General features: G+C 49.5%; 2 protein-coding genes across 3 annotated transcripts in view; one reads left to right on the top strand and one right to left on the bottom strand.

The window, feature by feature from the left end:
• Positions 1–1,159: 1,159 nt before the first annotated feature.
• LOC147114237 (uncharacterized) lies at positions 1,160–11,351 on the top strand. Its single transcript, XM_085995916.1, has 2 exons — positions 1,160–1,249; positions 8,178–11,351. Exon 2 carries the CDS (start codon positions 9,042–9,044, stop codon positions 9,957–9,959), a length of 918 nt encoding a protein of 305 aa, XP_085852042.1. The 5' UTR covers positions 1,160–1,249; positions 8,178–9,041; the 3' UTR covers positions 9,960–11,351.
• The window catches only part of LOC147114236 (E3 ubiquitin/ISG15 ligase TRIM25-like), a 48,959-nt gene continuing 25,042 nt past the window's right edge, over positions 1,249–25,165 (bottom strand). Inside the window, exons 2-4 of one of the 2 annotated variants that reach the window (XM_085995915.1) lie at positions 18,518–18,613; positions 2,732–2,962; positions 1,249–2,145 (exon numbers count right to left, since the gene is read on the bottom strand). In XM_085995915.1, the coding sequence (XP_085852041.1) occupies positions 2,119–2,145; positions 2,732–2,962; positions 18,518–18,613 (354 nt within the window). In that variant the 3' untranslated portion in view covers positions 1,249–2,118. Of the gene's footprint in view, positions 2,963–18,517; positions 18,614–25,165 lie in introns of both variants that reach the window. The other variant, XM_085995914.1, reaches the window with a different exon arrangement.

Genomic DNA, 25,165 nt, shown 5'->3' with positions numbered 1-25,165 from the left:
TTCCCTCTCCCCCCCCCCCCCCCCCGTCCCTTCCCTCTCCCCCCCCCCCGTCCCTTCCCTCTCCCCCCCCCCCCCGTCCCTTCCCTCCCCCCCCCCCGTCCCTTCCCTCTCCCCCCCCCCCCCGTCCCTTCCCTCTCCCCCCCCCCCCGTCCCTTCCCTCTCCCCCCCCCCCCCCCCCCCCCGTCCCTTCCCTCTCCCCCCCCCCCCGTCCCTTCCCTCTCCCCCCCCCCCCGTCCCTTCCCTCTCCCCCCCCCCCGTCCCTTCCCTCTCCCCCCCCCCCCCCCCCCGCCGTCCCTTCCCTCTCCCCCCCCCCCCCGTCCCTTCCCTCTCCCCCCCCCCGTCCCTTCCCTCTCCCCCCCCCCCCCGTCCCTTCCCTCTCCCCCCCCCCCCCCCGTCCCTTCCCTCTCCCCGTCCCTTCCCTCTCCCCCCCCCCCCCGTCCCTTCCCCCCCCCCCGTCCCTTCCCTCTTCCTCCCCCCGTCCCTTCCCTTCCCCTCCTTCCCTTCCCCTCCTTCCCTTCCCCCCCTTCCCTTCCCCCCACCCGCCTTCCCTTGCCCCCCCCGTCCCCTCTCCTCTCTCTTCCCCCCCCCCCCCCCCCCCCGTCCCCTCTCCTCTCCCACCCTCCCCCTCCCTTCCACCCCACAGTGGGCCCCGGAGCTTCTGCTTCCCTCTCTCTGAGTGACGGGGAATGCCCCCACGGGCCCCCGGCTGCAGCCTCCTGCCGCTTGTTTTGCTCCTGTCCGCCGGCCAGGCCGTCAATCAATCGGGCCTCCATGTCCCCGGCATTCCCACGTTAACGGCCTCCCCCGCACCCTCCCCACCTCCCCGTTAATATCAGGGTCATAGTGTCCAGTGACACTGACATTCCTGGGAAATCTCAGCACCCACTCATTTCTCTGTTAGTGGATAGAATGAGCCAATCACAACACATTTTACTGTCACCCTGACACTGGGACCTGCCCCTCTCCTCATTCTCCATGGGCTGGTTGACAGAACAAGCCAATCACACAGCACTTACTGACCCAATGGAATAAAGCTGTCACTGACACACATGGAGCCTTTAGGAAGCCTCGGTTAGATACAGGTCACTGCAGCTTTAACTCTCTCTCACTTCCTGTCTAACAGGTTCCTGAGAAGCTCGACACACCGATGGAACAGCTCATGTCACTCAACAACAACAACGTGCTTTCATATCGTGCCTTTAATGTAGTAAAACATCCCAAGGCACTTTACAGGAGCTTGGTCAAAGAGGTAGGTTTTAAGGAGCATCTTAAAGGAGAAGAGAGAGGTAGAGAGGCGGAGAGGTTTAGGGAGGGAATTCCAGAGCTTGGGGACCAGGCAGCTGAAGGGGCGGCGGCCAATGGTGGGGCGAAGGAAATCGGGGATGTACAAGATGCCAGAATTGGAGGAGATCTCAAAGGGCTGGAGGAGGTTAGAGAGATAGGGAGGGGCGAAGCCATGGAGGGATTTGTAACACAAGGATGAGAATTTTAAATTCAAGGTGTTGCTGAACCAGTGGTCAATGTAGGTCAGCGAGCACAGGGGTGATGGGTGAACAGGACTTGGTGCGAGTTAGGATACAGGAAGAGTTTTGGATGAGCTGAAGTTTATGGAGGTTGGAAGATGGGAGGCCGGCCAGGAGAACATTGGAATAGTCAGCTCAGGGTCACACAGGACACTGAGGTTACAAACAGTCTGGTTCAGCCTCAGACAGTGAGCAGGGAGGGGGGATGGAATTGGTGGCCAGGGAACGGAGTTTGTGGTGGGGACTAAAAGACAATGGCTTCAATCTTCCCAATGTTTCATTGGAGGAAATTTTGGCTCATCGAAGACTGGATCTCGGACAGGCAGCGTAACCAGACAGATGCAGTGGAGGGGTGGAGAGAGGTGGTGGTGAGGTAGAGCTGGGAGTCCTCAGTGGACATGTAGAATCTCCCATTTCCCACAGGCTGCCTGAGCCAATAACCCCTCAAACCCCAGTTACACATCACTCAATATTCCCACCATTTGAAAGCTCCTTATCTGGGAAGGTTTCCAAGCCGTGATTCTACTTTCACTCTTCTCCCAGATACAGCTGAAGGTTCCCTATCAGCAGCAGCTACTGTATGACTGAGAGGAACTTACCTGGAAAGGAGCTGCTTCGAGTTCTGTGAATAAAGAGAGGAGATCAAATCAGTCAATGAACAAACCAACACCCAATGGACCCAAACCGTGAATTTGGGATTGAGAGTAAAGAGTTCAGTGTGGGACAGTAGGTGGGGCCAGTCACAGGAATGGGGAATAATCCCACATTTCACTGTACTCCATCCTGGGGCAGCACCAACACTCCGAGGGCAGGGCTGAGGGGGCACCAACACTCCGAGGGCAGGGCTGAGGGGCACCAACACTCCGAGGGCAGGGCTGAGGGGGCACCAACACTCCGAGGGCAGGGCGGAGGGGCACCAACACTCCGAGGGCAGGGCGGAGGGGGCACCAACACTCCGAGGGCAGGGCTGAGGGGCACCAACACTCCGAGGGCAGGGCTGAGGGGCACCAACACTCCGAGGGCAGGGCTGAGGGGCACCAACACTCCGAGGGCAGGGCGGAGGGGGCACCAACACTCCGAGGGCAGGGCGGAGGGGGCAGCACCAATGCTCGGTCCCACCAACAATCTTCAAACAATTCAGCCCTCACACCAGCCACACACAAACGCCCCATTCCCCAGCCATGGCCCTGTTTATATTGAAGATGTACCTGAATAAAGGAGAGAGGGTCCCTCTGTACCAGACTCTGGGTTTCTCCATCTATTAATGAAATCTGTTCCATCCTCTTGTTTAATGCTTCAGAACAGCTTCTAATCTGAGAGAGAGCTCGGAGCCCCTCCTCATCGATCAGTTTCAGTGCGTATTCTTCATCTTCTTCCAGCTGTCTCCTCCATTCAGAGAAGCTCTTCGATAGCTTTCCTTTCAGCTCATTGATTCGTGTCTGAAACCCAAACCAACTCTCATTACAAACGTCCCTTCCACACAGCTGTTACCCTGAGCACACGGCACTCTCCAGGGACGGGACAGTTTGTTTAGATCACAACTCGATCACCCGTTAAAGATAGACAAGCAGTGGAGGGTGTCTACTGGGAGAGAAAACAGAGTTTAACCAGAGTTGCCTTGAGCCTTAAAAAAAAACCTGCAAAGGAGTTAACCCTTTCCACTGACAGCTGTTTAAGTTCACCAAGCAGCAACTTTAGTGTTGCTGAATGAAATTTAAAGATATTGGACATTATTAAATTTAAGTTTCTTAATTTTAAGTTAATATTTCCCCACAGTGAATGAAGGAAAATTATGATTTGATAAATTAACCCCTTGGGTTCTTAAGCAGAGCCACAATGGATTCTCTGCTTTCTTTTGTTATATGGAAGTCACCTTGTAAACTAATTGTAGCACTTCTGTCTCTAATGATCAAACTCTGTGTAAACCACCTAGCCTGGGAATCACTGGTTTCTGAAATTGGAGTTGAGATAAATTGATAGAAATGAAATTTAACATTGACAAAACCGGTCAGTTCAACAGTACTGCTTTTTGGGTTTTGGGACAATTTTGAAATGACAAAATGAACCCAGGCACTATATATTGGGTTACTTTCGGGAAAATAAAAGATCCTCTAAATTAATGATAAATAAAAAGTGTTAATAAATTGGACCAAGTGAGAACGTGTGATCTATGCTTTCTATCTTAAATATTGTACTGGACAGTAAAGTTCCTCCAGGGCTGATGAATGAGATATGAATGGTAATTAATGGGATGTGTACAATGGAGAGAGGAAGTGATTGAGGGTGTAAGATAGAAGCAGGAAAATTACACCACCAAATGAGAATGTTCCTAGCTTTTTATTGAAAGGCAGAAAAGTGTAAAGAGTAGTAAACTGACAGCTTTCTCTCGGAGACATTAGTGTCCCTGCATTGGCACATACTCCACCGAGAAACTATATAATGAATGAAACAATCAGAATAGAGTTAAACACACTGGTACCTGTTAGAGGAATTGAAATTGAAGTTTAAGTAAAGAGATACATGGAATTTGGATTGGACGGCTGAGGGCGTCTTTGGGCTTGTGTGTTCCCAATTTCCAGAGGTAAGGGCTAGACACAAACAGGATTGTGGGAGGGTCGATATGACACCCTTCATGATCAAGAGGGAAACCCACAAACCACATAAACAATATCCTACTTAATACTGGATGGTTAAGAGCAGTATCAGATAGCCGAAGAGCAGCGTGGGAAGCCGTACTTATCCCAAAGGATAAGTCCGTACAGATTGTTAAAGATGGTGGATTAAACCCTGTGGGCGGCATATTAACGGAAGGAGAAGAACATCAGTGTGAACTAGCGGTCGAGGATAAGGAAAGTTGTGGGGTAAAAGATAGCCCACTTGAAGGGGAATGTGAAGTAATGCTTGTCGATGGTTCTAGGAAATTTAGAAGTGGTACACCCCATACGGGATGGGCAGTCGTGAGGAAGGATGGTCGGGTGGTCCAACAAGGGGCTCTGGAAGGAGGGGACTCCGCCCAGGTAGCGGAACTGGTAGCTCTTATCGAAGCATTACAGGCTTGTAAAGGGAAACGAGTGAATATTTACACCGATAGTCGGGACTCATTCAGCGTAGTCCATGATTATATGCCCTCATGGGCTTGAAGGGGATTTATAACATCCTCAGGGTGATCACATTATACATGAAGTGCTAGTAAAGGCATTGGTGGAGGCTGCAGGGCTCCCACTGGAGGGAGCAGTAGTCAAGGTAAAAGCACATCAGAAAGGGGGCGATTGGATACAGAAAGGATACGAATGAGCTGATATGGCGCCTAAAGGGGCCACAGGAAATATGCCCCCTTCTCCGGCCCCGGTGGTAGCTTGCGCCATCGGACCAGAGGAAATAAATATGGTGCAACTGCCCGAAGATACGTCAAAGGAAGAGAGAGGGGTTTTGGAGAGTCACGGGGCAAAGGAAGATGTGACTGGGGTATGGGAGAGTCACAGGGCAAAGGAAGATGTGACTGGGGTATGGGAGAGTCACAGGGCAAAGGACGATGTTACTGGTGTATGGGAGAGTCACGGGGCAAAGGAAGATGAGACTGGGGTATGGGAGAATCATGGGGCAAAGGAAGATGAGACTGGGGTATGGGAGAGTCACAGGGCAAAGGAAGATGCGACTGGGGTATGGGAGAGTCATGGGGCAAAGGAGGATGTGACTGGGGTATGGAAGTTAGAAGGGGCAGACCAGGTGGTAGCCCCCGAGTGTATCAGGCAGAATTTACTAAAATCTATCATGGGGATATACATCAGGGACGTGGCAAAGCACTGCCAGAGGTGCCTGATCTGTGCGCAGTATAACCCAGGAAAGGGGATAAAGGTTCTTATAGGAAATCACCCGAGACCGAAGGGACCATGGGAAAACCTACAAATCGATTTCACCGGTCCCCTTCCAAAGAGTAGGGGAAAGACCTATTGCCTGGTGATAATGGATCACTTCACTCGCTGGGTAAAGGCCTTCCCAACACGAAATTGCACCGCCGTTACGGCCGCAAGAATTTTGGCAAAGGAGGTGATACCCCGGTGGGCGGGTCCCCCTACAAATAGATTCAGACCAGGGGACCCACTTTACTGGTAGGATCATGAAGACGGCATGTCAGTTACCGGTGGTAAAGCAGAGGTTCCACATACCTTACCACCCTCAGAGTTCCGGAATACTCACAATGGCGGCCTGGTGGACGGCCGTGTTGGCGATCACCCTCCTGACAATTACAGTAGCGTGGGAGGCGCCCACCGTGCACATTGATAAAAGTACTTGATTACATCCAGAACAATACATGCAACTGCCACAGGGGGGGGAAAGGGGAATGGATAAAGAAACCCAATATATGGATCACGGACCGGGTCACCGCACGTACCCATACGACCAAGGTATGGAAAATAAATCCCAAATGTAAAATGGGACAAGGATACTGGGACACTATCTGTGGCAGCAACCATGAACTGTCCGCCCCCGGTCAACCAGTCCGATTGGAACTGCCTCCCTGCCCATCACAAAGGGAAAGTTCAGTGTCCGGCGCCCCGGGCGGTTGGTCCTATGGCACCATGTAAGCAGACTCCTTCAACTCGGTCTGGATCCCTGTTATCGGACCCAGAAGTGACAATTATACACAACTACAAACTAGCGTGAATACTGATGGAGATATAACAGTCACCGGCATATATGATGACGCCGGACTGTGACGTTGGTTATACTCCTGCTCGCTGCACAAAGGACAGCGCGGAAAAATGAGGGGTGTGGTCATCAGTACCGTCAACATTATAGCAAGGTGGACTAAATTTCCCCCATTCATTTGGGAACCAGGACTTGTGGGACAATATTGCCAAGAATTGTGTAGCGATGTTCTTAAGCGGTTGCAATGTACTGATATAAGATGCATTGATTTAACAACATGTGGATATCAAAAGCCGTCGCGATGTCCCACCATGGTGCCATCTCCAATGGATGGCATGATCAGGGTCGGGGGTCCGAAGGCACTGTTACATGATGTAACTATAGTCACTTTAGAAGTAATCTATAACCTGAGCAGTATAGTGCCAGCGTTAGAGGCCAATGGTGGTGATCACCCAGCATCAATTACTTGGGCTAAGCATAAATTGCAGCGATTACTTAGTGATTATAAGGACCACATAGCCCCCGAAGTAGAGGCCCCCAAGGGGCGGCAGAGACGGAAAATATTAGGGGGTGTTGGGGGCTTGTTTGGAAGTGCCAACTTGGTCCTAAATTCATGGCAAATCACGGGCCTGGGTAGCTATGCCTCCTGGGTGGCGCAGGAAATCACAGAAACCCCACAGTGCAAATAGAGGCCATTTCGGCCCATCGAGCCTGCACCGACACATATCCCACCCTATCCCCGTAACCCAACTTATTTAATCCCCCTAACACTAAGGGTCAATTTATCATAGCCAATCAACCTAACCCGCATATCTTTGGACTGTGGGAGGAAACCGGAGCACCCGGAGGAAACCCACGCAAACACGGGGAGAATGTGCAAACTCCACACAGACAGTCACCCGAGGCCGGATTCGAACCCGGGTCCCTGGCGCTGTGAGGCAACAGTGCTAACCACTATGCCACCGTGCCGAAATCGCCAAGGGTCTGCGGTTCACAGCTCAGGGAATGGAGTATGCGCTTACGGCAGTAGAAGTGCAGGGAACCTGGTTACAGAGAGGTATAGGAGGTCCAAGGGAAAACCGTAATGAAGGCGAGTGATTTACAGTCCAAGGGGCGAGCATGTGATATGCTGGCTTGGGACTTGATTGACAGTGTTGAAGCAGACATTGAAGACATCAGGATTGGGACGGTGCCCCGGCAGGTGCAGAAGGAAGTCAGCAGTCTCAATCTGATTAACTGGGAGGAAGATAGACAGGAACTCCTGGTAACCCGACCAGCAGGCAGGGGGGCCTGCAGATGTATTTAGATTTCTAATGCTGATGCCACAGGGGCACAAGAATGGGACATATAAATGGGGATGTAAAGTAGAGTCTCTGGGAGTGGTCAGAAGTGAATTGGCGTACCAGGTGGGTACCCGCGGATACGTAGCACCTGGCAAGAATGGCAACCTCCTTATGACCACGGATGAGTGCTGTACTGTGTAGATTTCAACAAACCCAGTACAATAGCAAAATGCTGGAAGCCTGTTTGGCCCAGTGGTAGGGGCGAGGTGCAGTTGGACCTAGAAGCACAGACACACCTGTGAGTTTCAATTTAACTTTGGAAAAGACATTTACTTTGGACAATGAGCATCTCGATAGGTGATTTAACGGTGAATAGATGATTTAACTTTGGACATTGAGACTTCGTGTTTTAATGGGTTTCGATGGATCTTCAATGGATAAGACAACAATGCCAATTTTGCCGGAATAATGGACTTCCTGGCCTCAATGAAAAATATTTTAACCTTGGGCAAAACACATCAGCAGTAAGACTAAATCACATCAAATATGTACCACAGGGAGGGGGAGAAAAGATAAGTTGTCTTCCATCCCCCAGCCCTGTACGTGTCCTGTGGTTTGGATTACTGGGTGTGGATTGTTGGGGGAAGGCCCAGACTCGAAAAGGCGGGACGGAAGAACTGTAAGAAGGAACCACACACAGCTCTCTCTCTCTTTCACTCAGAATCTCTCTCGGAAGCTCTCTCTCTCGGAAGCTAGCTCTGACTACAGCGACTGCCAAGTGTAAGAAGGAAGGGACGACGGTCATCTCCAGCTCCCAGCCTGCAATCGACGTCGGACACGACTAGCCGGACGGGTGATTTTAAATATCAGTTGACTCTACAAGGGGTTTGTGCGGTGTAGGCAGCTGCAGTCAGATAAAGGAGGACGGGGACAGGTCATCTCCGATCCAGGCCTACAATCCACAATGGGAACGACTGTCCGGATGGGTGATTGTAAGTTTCAGCCAAATCTGAACAGGTTTTTGTCTGTGTTTTGTTGGTTTCAATAAACTAACAGTTTTGGGTTGAACCTAATCCTTTGTGTCATCTACGATTTTGTTCCTGTAAAACCCAGAGTCAAGGTACCCTTGTAAGGACGAGGAAAGCAAACACCTTCCATATCTTGGCGACTGTGGCAAGGACTCTTGAGGTGTGGAGCAAAATAAGGCACAAAGTAAGGGCAACAAACTCTTGGGAGGCTAAGGTAGTCTCAGGGAGGCTAAGGTGGTCTCAGGGAGGCTAAGGTGGTCTCAGGGAGGCTAAGGTGGTCTCAGGGAGGCTAAGGTGGTCTCGGAGGCTAAGGTGGTCGCAGGGAGGCTAAGGTAGTCTCAGGGAGGCTAAGGTGGTCTCAGGGAGGCTAAGGTGGTCTCAGGGAGGCTAAGGTAGCCAGAGTAAACATTTCTGAGCCAGGGGCAAATGAAATGATGCACTCTCCAGGAGAAAGCGGCAGAGTGGGCGGTTAGAAGTAGCCGTAGGAAGTCTATGGGGCTAAGGTAGCCTCGTATATATGTAGCAAGTTAGACATTTCTGAGCCATGGGCATGAGAAATGTTACACTTTGAGGATCCGCAGGAGAAAGCGGCAGAGTGGACGGTTAGTGTTAACCATAAAAGAACGAGAGGGAAGGAGATTTGGCTACTGTGTCTACAGAAGCAAACCTCAATTCTCAGGGAAAAGGTGAAACAGCTGGAAGATGAGAAAAGGGAACTAGAAACCAAGGCAAGCGATAAGGACGCCGTCATAGAGCGACTGACGAAAGATTTAAGTGAAGAAAGGCAGGAGAGAAAGGTTAAGGAGGAGAGGGTGCAGAACAATTTTGAATACTTACAGTGTCAGGTGTCAGAGGGTAAGAGGCTGTGTCAGACTCACTGCGAACAAAGTGAAAGGAATCTAGAAAGAGGCGAAGAGGCGGAGGAACGATTGAAAGGTATCAGGGTAGCGAATAGAGTAGCCCAAACTCCGGGTTATGAGGGGGCAGATCACAGGCCTTGTAATGAAAAGATCTGTAAGTTGACCTTAAAACTATCCGGGGCCAGAGGGATGGTTCATCTCATGTCGCCTGGAGAGGTTGTGGAAGACTGGGATATGGAGAGTAAAGAATCAGATGATGGGCCCCCGTACAGCGAGCATCGGCCGGCTCCCGAAGCACCGGGACCACCGAGACCAATGTGTCCCCTACGACAGCAGAAGTTCGGTCCGCCACCAGTGGGCGGTGGCCCGGTGCCATTGCAGAACGATTATGTGCTCCCATTTACACCGCTTCAGCTACAGGGAATGCGGACGAGTGTGGCTAAATTAAAGCAGGGAGGAGACGCCTCCGTTCATTTCGCCAATGTAGAGCAGGTAGGGGGCATTAATAACTGCAACAAGCAGGAGATGAGGAAGTTGATGCTGTTCTCTCTAGAAGGGAAGCGATATCAGAGTTTGTCGGCAGCCACCAAGGGGGAGGAACCGTGCACGGCTTAAAAGATGAGATCTTGGTAGCACTAGGGCACAGCCAAGGTAGTCCGTTCTTGCAGGTGGAGCAGACGAGGCAGCAGGCAGGCGAGTTACCAGATACTTTTGCAGATAGACTGTGGCCGACTTACGTGAGGGCCACTGGAGGAGATCTAGTGCGCGCAGAATTAAGAGGGGCTCCCAGGAATCATTGGCTGAGGACCGTAGTGTCCAACAGTTTGCCGTGAATCAGCGCAAAGGCTGAGTCATGGTTTGACCCAGAGGGCCTCCACAATACGGAGATGGGTGTGCTGAGGAAGCTGACTCTAGCTTTCAAGTCAGGACAAGGGAGGAAGAGGAGAAACACAGGGTGAAGGTGCACGAAGTGAAAGGGAATGTGAGGAGTAAAAGGGAATGGAGACAGGAGGGAAGTAATGCGGGTCGATCCCAAGCGTGTTGTAACTGTGGGAAGTTGGGACACTGGAGTAAGGAGTGTAAGCTCCCGAAAGGGGGGAAACCAGGGCACGAGGGTCCCGAGGTAGAGACAAACCGAGGGAAGGTAGAAGACGACCCAATAAAAATCTTAGTGGCCGCATTACAGCAGGTTCTGGGCAAGGATAAAGGGAAACTGGATGTTGCTGTGGGTGACAGAGGACCCAGCGTGTCTGCACCCTCACTGTGACGGGGCCGCGCCCAGCCCGAGTACCTGTGTCCGCTCATCTACAATGAGTGGGGTGTGGAAATATGATTTTGCCCTTACTAGTGCATGATGGGATACTTGACATCTAATGTATTTTTGTATCATTGCCGCTGGACTAAAGTCGAGTCAGCAGCAATTAACGTAATCTTCTGACCTATTGCAAAAGTTAATCACAAACTGCCAGAACAATACATTGCAGAACTATTGGGTAACCGCACCACGTTTTGTACGCTTGCAAACTGAGAGGTGATAATGACATCTGATCAAAGAGTGAAAAGTTCTGTTAAAAGTTAATCTCGTTCTGCATGAATACTGAAATAGCTTTGTACAGAGTTGACTTGCTAACTTTTATACATGATCATATGGAACTTGTGTTCTTCACTGTATAAATATGGTAATCAGACATGAGTAAGCAAATCATTTTTGGTAACAAGATTCAGACAGAACCTCCTGACAGAATGTAATTAACTAACCTTGTCTGAAGATATTTCTGTCCTGCTGACCTTTTGATTGTCCTTGTGCCAAACTCTTAATTTGTTTTAACTCTTAATTCATTTAAAAATGATACAATCCCATTACACGTGATTTATGGAACACTTGCTTGTTTGAGTGTATCAATATGCTGCATTCACAGATGTTCTCTGGAGTTGTGAGCCGAGCCATTGACTGGGCTCTCGCTCCCCTTGTGCAAGTCAAAATAAAGCTTTGCTTATCTGACGGTATTTACGTGTTTCAGAGTCTTACTCGGAGTCGAGATTTCGACGGGGCAGACCATGTGTAGATGTGAAAGTGGAGACCGTTAGGGGAAGGTATTTGATAGATACAGGCGCCTCTAGCACGGTGGTCCACTCACCGAATCCGACCACTTCCCCATGGTCGAGCGGGGTCCCATTTACACTAGCAGGTTTCACAGGTAATGAACAGGCTGGGGCGGTATCGAAACCCTTAACAATAGAATTAACAATAGAATTAACAATAGAATTAGGACCCAACGTAACAATATGGGAAGGGAATCAGAAGGCTGATGTACCTGCCAAAATGGGGGTAGGGGAAGGGATACCTTGGGACCCGTACCGATCTGGACAGATCATGGCTGTAAAAGGGAAAAGAGAGACCCAAGGAGGTACAATTGCCACCCGATTTGAAACAGGCTCAGCTGCAAGATGCAGTCCTTAAAATGGTAATTAAGGATAAGGAATGTGGGAAGCCTGTAGAGGGACCTTTGGAGCAGCAGACGTAGCAGTGAAACAGGGGATGTTAGTCAAGGGCAATAGGTGGGTCGTGTCCGTGCAGTACAGGGAAGAATTTTTGCAGCCAGCTCATGGGGGTCCGGGGGCCGGACATACAGGGCCAGAAACGAGTTGGAATAAAGTGGAGGCTGTGGGATGGTGGCCCCAGCTCAGGGAAGATGTAAGGGATTATTGCGAGAACTGTTTAGTGTGCGCGGTGAATAATCCAGACCCCCACCGAAGGAAGGTTCCGTTGGGACACACAAGGAGGGTAGGGGGACCATGGCAGTCTATACAGGTAGATTGCATTGGGCCACTGCCCACCACAAGTAGGAGCAATAAATATTGTCTGGTATTAGTGGATACTTTCTCGAAATGGGTGGAAGCTTTTCCTTGTAGGGCAGCGACAGCGTTAAACACGGCGAAGATTCTAGTGAAGGAAGTGTTTTCCCGGTGGGGACTGCCCCTGATAGTAGAGTCAGATCAGGGAAGTCATTTCACCAGACTAGTAATGCAGGACACCCTGAAGCTGCTGGGAATACAGGGAAAGTGGCATGTGATGCATAACCCCCAATCATCGGGTATAGTAGAGAGGATGGACCGGACCTTAAAAGAGAGGCTTAGGAAAGAGATAGGAGAGGTCCCGAAGAGATGGGATGAGGTCCTACCCCTGGTCCAAATGAGCATCAGAGCCAGTCTCTGTAAAAGTACGGGACACTCCCCGCATGAGTTAATGACAGGGGGGTCGCTGAGAACCCCGACTCATGTGTTGGTCCTGGTCCTGACCCAAACACAGGTTCAGCAGGTCACACGGGACAGGTTTGTTAGAGATCTGTACCATACTCTAAGGGGGCTGCATTGGGAGGCAGCTAACAATATGGGAAGGCAGCACCAACAGAATAAAATGCTGTTGGAACCACGAGTGGAAGGTAGGGGACCAGGTAATGGTCAGGAATTATGCCAGAATAGGGGCATTCGAGCCATTATTTAAAGGACCCTATAACATCGTGGATAAGGCAAGTCCTATGGTCGATGCGATCCAGCTGCCGAGGCAAGTAAAATGGTTTCACATTAACCAGTGCAAGCTGTACGACTCCGGAGAGAGAAGCACAAAACGGGCCAAGGCCCAAGGAACCGTAATGAGTTTGATCAATGTGAGCCTTTCTCCCGTGCTGTGGGATGGTGAGGATGACTCAGAGGGCGGAGCGGTGAGACGAAGTAGTCGGGTGCCGAGACCCAGGGTGCTCTGGACACCTCCTCCTACTCCACCCCCGGGCCTCAAGAATCCCAAACATCAGGACAAGAAAAAACAAAAGTAGTGATTGAACCAAAGTGTAAATATGGGTATCAGTTAAGTGTGACCTGTGAAGGGGAGACCCCTCACAGAGCAGTGTTATTCTTTTGTTTTGTTTTTATAGAAACGAATCGAATCAAGGACGCGAGATGAGGTGGACGCTGCGGCTGAGCGTGTGGATGATCCTGCTTAAAGCAGGGTGGGGATATCGGGGAGACACCGAGACATTCTTTACATACGGGTGTATGGGAGGAACTGGCCCCACCGTAACTCAGGGGGGGCAACACGGGGTGATAATGGTACAGTTACATACTCCCACGTTGGGAATTGGCCGGGTTGGCTAAGGTCGAACTCGGCCAAGTATTCAAGGCGAACCGGGGACAAGATTTGGGAAGTGTCAGTGTCCTGCCCAAAGGTAAACATCAGGACTAAGAGGGTACGGGTGAAAGAGGGTAGACGGGTTTGTCTGGAATGTAAGGGAGCACCCCCATGGGATGGTGGTGGTCGTTGCGGAAAACAGACAAAGGTAAAAATAATGCATCCACGGAATGGGAAAAGTTGGATAATAATTCAAACAGACGGACCATGGGAACTAAGGAAGGGGTAAAATTGTATTGGGATAAAAGGTGGAAGAAGGAGCAAGGAGTTTATGTGTTCATGGTCAGGTCGGGGCACAACTGCAAAGGGGGGGTTGCCATTACTTTCAAATGGCAGTGGCAGGACTCCGGATCAGGAGTGAATTGGACTCAGAGTTTTGACTCTTGCGTGACCCCGGATCCTCCAAAAGCAGTCAATGCGACCGAACTGGTCGCGAGCAAGATGAAGCCTCTACCGAAAGCCCCAGAGACTCAGGATACAGAGGTCAAATGTCCCGTAACAGCACCTGGGCCTAAAACTGGGCTGGTGTTGATCCCAACAGGAAAAATAATGGCCCAGAAATTCGGGTCTCCACGGGTGAGTACGCACGGGGTAATTGCCCGTAAGCCCAATGGAAGTGCCGGTTTCATGCATGCACTGCGCCTGCGTGGGAAACCGGCACTTCCGTTCCCCTGAAAGAAGGGGTTCAGAAGTCGAACGCGTGCGCAGGAGAGGCAGCGCGTGCGCTTAGAACTTACGTTGTTTTTGCAGGTTTTCCCAGGAGGGTAAGTTTCCAGAAGTTAGACATGTAAAAAGCAGTCGCAAGGCCTGCTTTTTACAAGGTAAGTGGTGAATTAATTAAAATTAAAACATTTTTTCCACAGGTTTATTATTTTTAAATACTTTGAAGAAAGGTAAGTTTATTTTTAGCCCCGTTAGAAAATGTAATTAATTTTTTCAAAATTTAAATTACTGTATTGTTTAAAATAGTTATTTCATGTAATTTATAGTTTATTTTAAAAATGTGATTTAAAAAAAATGTATTTGAAGATTTAGTGATGTTTTGGGGCTTACAGTATTTATAGGTTTGACAGGTTCCTGTCAAACTTATGAATGAAGCATTCCCTGCTACCAATGGCTCTCCATGGCCCACGTGATCCCAGGGGATGCATCGAACTAACTGCGCCCCTGGGATACGCAAGCACTGTGCGCCAGCAGTTGGAAGAGGCCCAGGATTGGAATCCCACGCGGGCCCACAGCTCAATGGCCGGCGCGGTAGGAAAGTGCAGGTCGGGGGCTAGCACCCACGGGAAGCCCCTGACCCGAATTTCTGGGCCGATGTATCATACCGTATATTATGAAGTAGTGTCGGTTATTCTTAATTTAACGGAGTTACAGTTGCCCCGGTGGTGCCTGCCAAAAGTTGTATGAAATGTTGTTAAAAGGAATGTTCAGACAATTCTACTAGAGGAATTATGGGGACAAAAGTCAGGTGGGAGCATATATTCTGGTAAATAACAGCCACACGGGCTGGGGGAGAAGAAAAAGGGGACTGATTAATGATGTGGCCACGGTGTTTAATACAGGGATGTCACTGGTCAACAGTATGGACAACGTGCAGTTGCAATTACAAGTAAATAAACTAAGGGACTAGCTGAGGAAAATACTGGGGGGGCAGGTAATGACATTGAGGGTCAGGAATTGCAGGAAGACCAGGTGATGACGATTCATCTAAAGGAAATGGTAGCTGAGCTGGAGACTCATGCTCAGACCATCAATGTATTAATAAAGGAGGGCCGAAATGTGTCGGATCGGGCTGCCCAAAATGATGTGTGTGTCATGTACGGGGCCTGGTTGTTAAACGAGGGGCGCAGTAATTTAAAGGATAATCCCCATCTCAGACCACAAACACATCGGTATCACAGTTAACGGTACTTCACCGAACCTCCAAGAATACATATCACGTTTTGGCTACGATATCCTGCCGTTACCCGAACATTTGGTTAAGCTATTAGTTGTCCCTAAAACATTATTACGTGTTACAGCAAAAGAATGAGAAAGAAAGGGAGGAAATTGAAGAGGTGATTACCCCTCCATGGTGTGATGTGGGACTCAACATTGAGGTCCCTCCTTGGATTCGAATCGCATCGCATGTGTTGGTAATTGTACAATTGTGTATTATGTTGTATCTATTAATCTTGTCATGTAAATTAAAAAGGAAGACAAGAAGGGGGAAACTTAAAAGATTGAAACGGGAGGTTCAGAGTGTTTGAACCGAATGTATGTATGTATGTAATAAAAGTGAAATGTAAAGGTTTGGTTGAGACCAGCAATGCACCCAAAGGCAAAGAAGGAGTAGAATTCGTCAAGAGTAACGTCTCTAGTTTAAAAAGAGACATTTAATGGAGGAATGTAGATTTCAAAAAACCCAGTACAATAGCAAAATGCTGGAAGCCTGTTTGGCCCAGTGGTAGGGGCGAGGTGCAGTTGGGTCTAGAAGCACAGACACACCTGTGAGTTTCAATTTAACTTTGGAAAAGACATTTACTTTGGACAATGAGCGTCTCGATAGGTGATTTAACGGTGAATAGGTGATTTAACTTTGGACATTGAGACTTCCTGTTTTAATGGGTTTCGATGGATCTTCAATGGATAAGACAATGATGCCAATTTCGCTGGAACAATGGACTTCCTGGCCTCAATGAAAAACACTTTAACCTTGGGCAAAACACATCAGCAGTAAGACTAAATCACATCAAATATGTACCACAGGGAGGGGGAGACAAGATACGGAGTTGTCTTCCATCCCCCAGCCCTGTACGTGTCCTGTGGTTTGGATTACTGGGTGTGGATTGGAATACAAGAGTTGGGGGAAGGCCCAGACTCGAAAAGGCAGGACGGAAGAACTGTAAGAAGGAACCACACACAGCTCTCTCTCTCTTTCGCTCAGAAGCTCTCTCGGAAGCTAGCTCTGACTACAGCGACTGCCAGGTGTAAGAAGGAAGGGAAGACGGTCATCTCCAGCTCCCAGCCTGCAATCAACGCCGGCCACGACCAGCCGGATGGGTGATTGTATATAACAGCTGACTCTACAAGGGGTTTGCGCTGTGTAGGTAGCTGCAGTCAGATAATGAAGGACGGGGACAGGTCATCTCCGATCCAGGCCTACAATCCACAACAGTAACAACCGGCTGGATGGGTGATTGTAAGTTTCAGCCAAATCGCAACAGGATTTTGTCTGTGTTTTGTTGGTTTTAATAAACTAACAGTTTTGGGTTGAACCTAAACCTTTGTGTCGTCTACGATTTTGTTCCTGTAAAACCCAGAGTCAAAGAACCCTTGTAAGGACGAGGAAACCAAACACCTTACAAATGAGTCAGAGCACTACATCATATGTACCTGTAACACCCTGAAACCGATAGATGAGGACTCAGCAGTGGTGGTGATGGTAGAGCCTTTAGGGCAATTCAGGCATCTCCAACTCAGTGGTGTTCTCTGAGCGATGAGAAGAACTACCTCTACGGAGGATTGGTTTGTGCAAATAATCATATGTTTTGCCTTCAAGTTTCAGACTCACCTTGGGTGATTTCCATCTCCCAGGCAGAACCCTCGCCGGCCTGGTCTTCAGCTCATGGTGGGATGACAAGTTGAGTGTGGATGATACACCAGGGAGGGCCGCTAGGGTGGCGGTGGAACAGGCCTTGAATGCCACAATGGAATAAATTGCACGAAGTAAACAGGCCCTCACGGGGAAGAATGGAAGTGGACTTGGCCAATAGAACGGCTAGAAGGCTGGAGGTAGGACATTTAGGACTGAGGTGAGGAGAAATTTCTTCACTCAGAGGGTGGTGAACCTGTGGAATTCTCTACCACAGAATGCTGTGGAGGCCAAGTCACTGAATATATTAAAGAAGGAGATAGACAGATTTCTAGACACAAAATGCATCAAGGATTATGGGGAGAGAGCGGGAATATGGTACTGAGATAGAGGATCAGCCATAATCATATTGAATGGCAGAGCAGGCTCGAAGGACCGAATGGCCTGCTCCTGCTCCTATGTTTCTATGTAGGCTTTGCAGTTATGGAAGATTTCAGGATTGTTATTTAGCGCTTGCAAAGCCACGTGGGTGCAGTCGATGGCGCCCTGCACCATGGGGAAGCCCCTATCCTGGCAAAGCCACATGCGTCCTCGTCCTTCTTCTCTCTGCTCAGAGAGAGGACAATGTAGTCCCTTCTCCTGGTGTAGAGAGCCTCAGTGACCGCCCGGATTCAGAGATGGACGGTGAGCAGTGAGATGTTATCTATGTCTCCTGCTACAGACTGGAAGGATCCGCTGGCGAAGAAATTGAGGGCCACGGTGACCTTGACTGTCACTGGGAGAGCCGTGTTCACCCTGCTCTCAGGCTGCAGGTCTGGCAGAGTTCTGTGACGACCTCCTTGGTGAAGTGTAGCCTCCTAATACACTGCTCCTCACTTAAATGGACATAAGAGGAGTGCTCTGGGAAGACCCGAGGTGGGTAAGGCCTCCTGTTGAGAACTCTCATTGCCCTTCTCCTCCTCCCTCTGCGCACATCTTCTCCACTTTTTCACTTCCACCATTCCCTCTCCCAAAGATACTCGAGCGCGAGGCCGCCGTGACTATGAGCAGAAGCCTTTAAATAACAATAGCAGCATTTTCCACTTGCAGCAACTTCAGAGTCACATATAGGCCAGACCAGGTAAGGACGACAGATTTCCTTCCCTAAAGGACATTAGTGAACCAGATGGTTTTTTTTAATTAATGGAATTTAAATTCCCCAGCTGCCGTGGTAGGATTTAAACTCACTTCTCTGGATCATTAGTCCAGGTCTTTGGATTACTAGCCCAGTGACATTACCACTACGCTACCATTCCCGGTTGGGACTGAGCCCCAACAGAACCAGCCTGGTTTGGAAGGCCTGTTTCTGATGTGCTCATTGACTCAGTGGGGAGAGAAACCCTTTCGAAATCCAGTTCCACTTTTCCCTACCTTTATTTCAGCTTCTGATCTCCCCAAGTCTCGCTCTTTGCTGGAACAATTCTGCTGGACTCGCCGAAGCTTCTCGATTTCTCTCTCCAATTCTTCCTGTAAAGTTCATTGGAAAGTGTTTAAATTAACAACCTGCATTTATATCGCGATTTTAACGTAATAAAACATCCCAAGGTGCTTCACAGGAGCGAAATCTGACAAAAATTGACACTGAGCCAAAGGAGGAGACATTAGGACAGGTGAGAAAATGCTGGGTTAAAGAGGGAGGTTTAGAGGAACGTCTTAAAGGAGGAGAGGGAGAGGCGAAGAGGTTTGGGGAGGAAATTCCAGAGCTCAATGTAGTGTATGTAACTGTTCTACCTTTAAGAGAATTATTGTATGTAACCGTCCACCTTTAAGAGAACTATTTTAGGTGTGGCACTACTTTATCTTGGCTGCTGTATACTGTAATACCGACGGTGACCACACCGGTATATAAGTGCTGTGTCAGGATTTATTGGGCAGATTCGCCCTGACCTTCGAATAGTAAAGTCCTGTTAAAGTTACTCTTGTAGTCTGTGTATTAATTCACTATAATACTTACAGACTTTACAGTGGCGACGAGTTCGATCTTACCCTGCGGCAGCGATACATCCAAAGCAGTTACCGAGCGTCGAGAAGAGGCACCCGCCCTCGTCGTTCTGCTGAGAGAAAACTCGAGTCTGCAGAGCAAAGAAGAAGGAAGACTTCAGACACGAAGCCTTCCATCAGCAACAGGCACTAATTGTCCCTTCTGCCATGGTGGTGAGTGAGCCGATCAGCCAAGAGAAGCAAGTCGGCCACGTGGACTGTGAGTAAGGGGAAAAGTAAAAAAAAAATAAACGGAGGATAAGGGCAGTGAACTCGACCACGGTCGGGGGAAAGGAGCCGGACAGAAGTCGGGCCCAGAGGCACTGAGACTGGGGCAGCGTGGAGCACGGAAGCTGTGGTACAAGCGGGAACGCAGCCGGTGTGGGAGACCGGGCTACCAGGGGCTGGGAGACGCAACAGCGTCGTGAGGCAGCTCGACTGCAACCGGCGAAAAAGGCCGGGCAGCTACCGAAGCCGCGAGGCGCTGCGACCGGGATCGTAAGGCGCGGGAAGAAATAAAAATAAATAAACCGCGGAGAACGCAGCCGCAGCCGGGGGAGGAAAGGACCGGACTGCGAGAGGGCTGGGAGGCGCGATTAAAGCCGCTGAGGGAGAGCCGCGCGAGCGGGGGAGACAGAGCCCGAGAGAGAGCGAGCGAGAGCCGAGCGAGCGGGAGAGACAGAGCCCGAGAGAGAGACCGAGCGAGGTTCCGGCCAGCGGCTTACAGCAGCTGCCGTGAAGGACCAGGAGCTGGATCTGTCCGACGCCAACTGGTTGTCCCCAGCGCCGGTTGCCCTGCGAGAAAAGGGAACAAGGAACGCACTGAAGCCGACGCGCAGGCTGCGAACCCCGAAAGCCAGCGGTCGTCGCCCGTAGGAAAGCTTACCCCTCCCGCCAGGGGAAGAAACGCGGGAAGCCGCCAGTAGGCGGGGAAGAAGACAGGAGCGGGAAACCGCCATTTTGGAAGTGGGCGGAGAAGAAGACAAGCGCGGGAAACCGCCATTTTTGTTAAAAAAAAAGTTAACGAACAAATTCGTTGTTGTTTCACAGAAAGATAGTGAAGATGCCTAAGCATGGTAACATCAACAATTTCGATGCCGAGGTGGAAGATTGGGCCACGTACGTAGAACGTATGGAGATATATTGTGAGGCTAATAAAATAGAAGATGAGGATAAAGCTCTCACCTTATTAAACGCAATGGGGGCAAAGACATACGGGCTATTGAAGCATCTCCTATCACCAGCTAAACCGGCGGAGCAGACTTTCGCTAATATTGTTACTGTTCTGAAGAATCATTTGAACCCCACACCACTGATGTTGGCGGAACGATTCAAATTCTATGCGAGAACACAACGGAAAGAGGAAAGCAACGCGGAATACTTGGTCGAACTGCGTAGACTAGCGAAATACTGCCAGTTTGGGGAAAATCTGACAGAGGCATTGAGAGACAAGTTCGTGTGCGGGTTGTCGAAGGAAGGAACACAAAAGCGTCTGCTCGAAGAGAACGATCTTACACTTGATCGGGCTGTCCTTATTGCAGCATCGCACGAAGCCGCAGCAAAAGGCACTGCGGAAATGCAGCTGAAGGCAGCGGTACTCAGTGTGGATAAAATTACTTCAGGTACATCGAAATGTTATCGTTGTGGGAAGACAACACACGACCAGAACCAATGCTGGTTTAAAAACCAGGAATGTAGAAAATGTGGCAAGCTTGGTCACATAGCTAAGTATGCCGGTCGGGACAGAAGACCAACTACAACAAAAAAAAGTCACCGCAGGAAAAGTACAACAAGGTACACAAGGTGGCAGAGAAGAGTTCAGATGAACAGAATTCGGATTCAGACCCAAACGGCCAGGAACTGGGTAGTCTGAGAATTCACAATGTGAGTAAGGAAACTGACCTGCAAACTATCTGGGTCAGGCTAAAAATAGCCGGAGTCCGAGTGAAAATGGAATTGGACACAGGATCAGCCCTATCAGTCATAAATCGAAGGGATTACAACCGGCTATTCTCACATATACCCTTGAGAGATACCAAGATCGTATTGCAGACATACACGGGGCATAAGGTATACCCCATGGGAAAGATCAAAGTCAAGGTGAGAGACAGGGGCAAAGAACACCCAGGAATGGACTTATATGTACTACTTGAGGGAGGTCCACCACTTCTGGTACAGGAGTGGATCAGGGAAATAAACATGGAATGGCACTACCTAAAAGCAATAGCGAGTGAGAACTCGGTGAAGACAATCAGCTCAGACTCTGAAACGGATGACGAAAAGACCAGCCTAGGTGAGAAAGACAAGCCTAAAATGGACATGCTGACTAAGGTTGGGAAAACGAAGGAGTGCATAAATGCTTATGTTTCAGAAGAGAACAAAGTTTCCGAACAGAATTCCACTGAACAACAACAACATAATGTGACAGAGAATTCTGAGTCTGTCCAGGTTACAGACAGGCACAATTCTGAGGAACACCGGGCTCAAACTCAACTCCATTTCAAATTACAACAGCAATTAGAACAATTGAGTTGCCGTCTCGAGCAAGAGATGAAAGCAATGAAAAAGTTCTTTGACACAGAGTGGAAGAACCTGGAAAGACAACAGCCACAGCGGATGGAGAAAAGGAAGCAGGAGAACACAAACCGGCTGCGCAAGGAGACCAAATGAATCAAAGCTGATTCGGGTTCTGAAGGTGCGTGCTCTAATCTGGGGGAACAAGATATTCAGCAACTGAAGGCACTTGTTAGCGGATTGCAGGCAGAAAAGGCTGATTTGGTAGCCAGGAATTCCGAGCTCCTACTGAAGTTGGGTGCAGCATCACCGGACGATTCACGTGTGGGAATTCGAAGGGTGGAGGTTGCGGATGATGGCGAAGGAGAAACAGCAAAGGAGCCCCAGGGCAAGGTTATAAACAGCCCTGCAGCTACTGGAAAAAGGATGAGGTCAGAAGAGTTAACGGTCAGCCAACTCCTTCATATGCTGAGGGACAAGACTCTGAAATGGGAACAATTCGAACATGAGTTTAAATCTTCAAAGGAGAGGGGTTTGGAGCTCTCAAAAGTTGTTGAAATAGCTGAGGCTGCAACACAGACTGAGAAGATGGCAGCAGAGCAACCCTTGAATGCCAAAAGTACACTGACTCACGTCAATGTTGAACAACAGAATGTTGAAGCAGCTGCTACAGTAGAGGGATTGAATAATACAATCAATCAACCTCTGAATGAAGTTGAAGTATTGAAATCACGAATGAGGTCATTAGTAAAAGACTTGCAGGAAGCCCAGAAAAAGCTGGAGGAAGCTGAAAACATGAAGAAGTCTCTTCCAGTGAGATGTCGGGAGGGGGAACAAAAGCTGGCTAACGTCCAGCTGGGCATGGAGAAAATACAAGACCCTCTCGCAGGCCTAGCTCAGGACGACACCGATTATTACCATGTCCTGTTGAACGACACCGAATATAACGATGACCTGTTCTGCCCAGCTTGTGGGGAAATCTTCCGAAGTGCAAAAACCCGGAAGAATCACAAAAAGTCTAAGAAACATCGGGAGATGGTGGCGCTGCTAAGGCAACAGGAGAAAGAGGAGGAGGAACTGTGCATGCGACTGGCAGCGGAGCACAGAGAGTCTCCAAGAAGCAGGAAAGGAAAAGACGAACCAGAAGAAGAAGAAGATGACCCATCTGAACCATTAGCACCTATACTAGATCACGCACGTGGTTCCCCCCGAACGGAGTCAAATCAGTTGGAAGAAGGAAAACTTCCCAACGTACTCAAGTTTTTAGAAGTCAGCAATGCTGGTTCAGAAGTGACGGAAGTTCAAGCTGTTAAGGCCAGTGAAAGGCTATTGGATGAGTCACTCCAGCAAGGTGAACCGATTATACCACAGGGAACTGCTACACCACCGAGGCGTTGTCCGGACCGGGTCAAGAAGCACAGGAGGCGCCTCCACTGAGACTGAGTCTGTGAACTGTTTTCCACAGAGACTGAATCTGTGAACTGTTTCCGCAGAGACTGAATCTGTGAACTGTTTCCGCAGAGACTACATCTGTGAACTGTTTTTGCATAAAGTATATATATGTTATGATGTTATGTCTAATGGGGAATAAGTATGTTGTAAGCTAAAAAGGGAGGATTGTAGTGTATGTAACTGTTCTACCTTTAAGAGAATTATTGTATGTAACTGTCCACCTTTAAGAGAACTATTTTAGGTGTGGCACTACTTTATCTTGGCTGCTGTATACTGTAATACCGACGGTGACCACACCGGTATATAAGTGCTGTGTCAGGATTTATTGGGCAGATTCGCCCTGACCTTCGAATAGTAAAGTCCTGTTAAAGTTACTCTTGTAGTCTGTGTATTAATTCACTATAATACTTACAGACTTTACACTCAAGGCCTAGACTGATGAAGGTGGAGCTGCCAATGGTGGGGCAAAGGAAGTTGGGGATGTAGAAGAGGCCAGAATTGGAGGAACATAGAGTTTTCTGAGTTGGCTGGAGGAGATTACGGAGATGGGGGCGGGTGAGGCAATGGAGGGATTTGAACACAAGGATGAAAATTTTAAAATCAGGGTGTTGCCAGACCAGGAGCTAATGCAGGTCAGTGAGCACAGGGCTGATGGGAGAACGGGACTTGGTGCGAGCTAGGATACGGGCAGCAGAGTTTCAGATGAGCTTTTGTTTATGGAGGGTGCAAGGTAGGAGGCCGGTCAGAGAGCTTTGGAATAGTCAAGTCTGGAGGTAACAAAAACCTGAATGAGGGTGTCAGTAGCTGATGGGCTGAGGCAGGGCGGAGACGGGCGATATTACAGAGGTGGAAGTAGGAGGTCCTCGTGATGCTGAGGATCAGGGGTCGGAAGCTCAGCTCAGGGTCAAATCGGACACCGAGATTGCGATAAGTCTGGTTCTGGCTGAGACAGTGGCCAGGGAGGGGGATGGAATGGATGGCTAGAGAACAGAGTTTGTGGCCGGGACCGAAGACAATTGCTTCGATCTTGCCAATATTTAGTTGGAGGAATTTCCGCTCATCCAGTACTGGATGTCGGAGAAGCAGCGTGACAAATCAAAGATAGTGGAGGGGTCGATAAAGGTGGTGGTGAGGTAGAGCTGGGAGTCGTCAGTGTACATGTGGAACCTGACGTTGTGACTTTTAGATGATGTCGCCGAGGGGCAGCATGTAGATGAGAAATAGGAGGGGGTCAAGGATAGATCCATGGGGGACTCCAGAGGTAACGGTGCGGGAGTGGGAGGAGAAGCCATTGTAGGAGATTCTGTGGCTATGACTGGATAGGTAAGAGTGGAACCAGGTGAGGGCAGTCCCACCCAGCTGGACAACAGAGGACAGGCGTTGGAGGAGGATGGTGTGACACTGTGTCTGTGGTAAACCACTGTTAACCCTGTACATGTCTGTGTGGTAAACCACTGTTAACTCTGTACAAGTCCAGGCATGTCTCAGCCCCTGGCTCCACCCCTAAGCCCGGGTATAAAGGTGACTCACCACCCTTCCCCCGGGAGCTCTTAGGATGGATTCACTAGCAGAGGCATGCTCTAGTTCTTAGTCAATAAAAGCCAACTTCATATAAGTCCATCTCGTAGTCTTTGGTGTTGTTGATAGCGCATCAATTTTATTGACTAATTTTTGACATGGAGCAAATCTTGAAGCCGGAACGTTTAGACCTGGATCCTCAAGCAGCAGATGCAGCCAATAACTTTGAACACTGGCTGAGCTGTTTCGAAGCCTTCCTGGAGGCCTCCAGCACTACCGTCACTACAGATGACGCGAAACGGCTTGTCTTGAACTCATGGGTGAGCCACCGAGTCTACTCGATCATCCGAGACGCCACTACTTACGCGGCCGCCATCGCGACGCTAAAGGAACAATACGTGAGGCCTGTTAACGAGGTCTACGCCAGACACCTCCTGGCTACCCGAAAACAGCGCCCCGGGGAATCGGGCGCCGAATATTTACTGGCACTGAGAGTCCTCGGCCGGGACTGTAATTGCAAAGCGGTGACGGCCAAGGAATGCACGGAAGACCTGA

The sequence above is a fragment of the Somniosus microcephalus genome, chromosome 8 (assembly GCF_052327205.1).
Source record: "Somniosus microcephalus isolate GS21.2 chromosome 8, FLI_Smic_1.0, whole genome shotgun sequence".
Classification (NCBI taxonomy): Eukaryota; Metazoa; Chordata; class Chondrichthyes; order Squaliformes; family Somniosidae; genus Somniosus; species Somniosus microcephalus.
This window is presented reverse-complemented; position numbering and strand designations above follow the sequence as displayed.

Bases quoted from the DNA above. Each gene is read 5' to 3' on its own strand.
- LOC147114237 (XM_085995916.1), top strand. From the start codon at position 9,042: ATGTTACACTTTGAGGATCCGCAGGAGAAAGCGGCAGAGTGGACGGTT.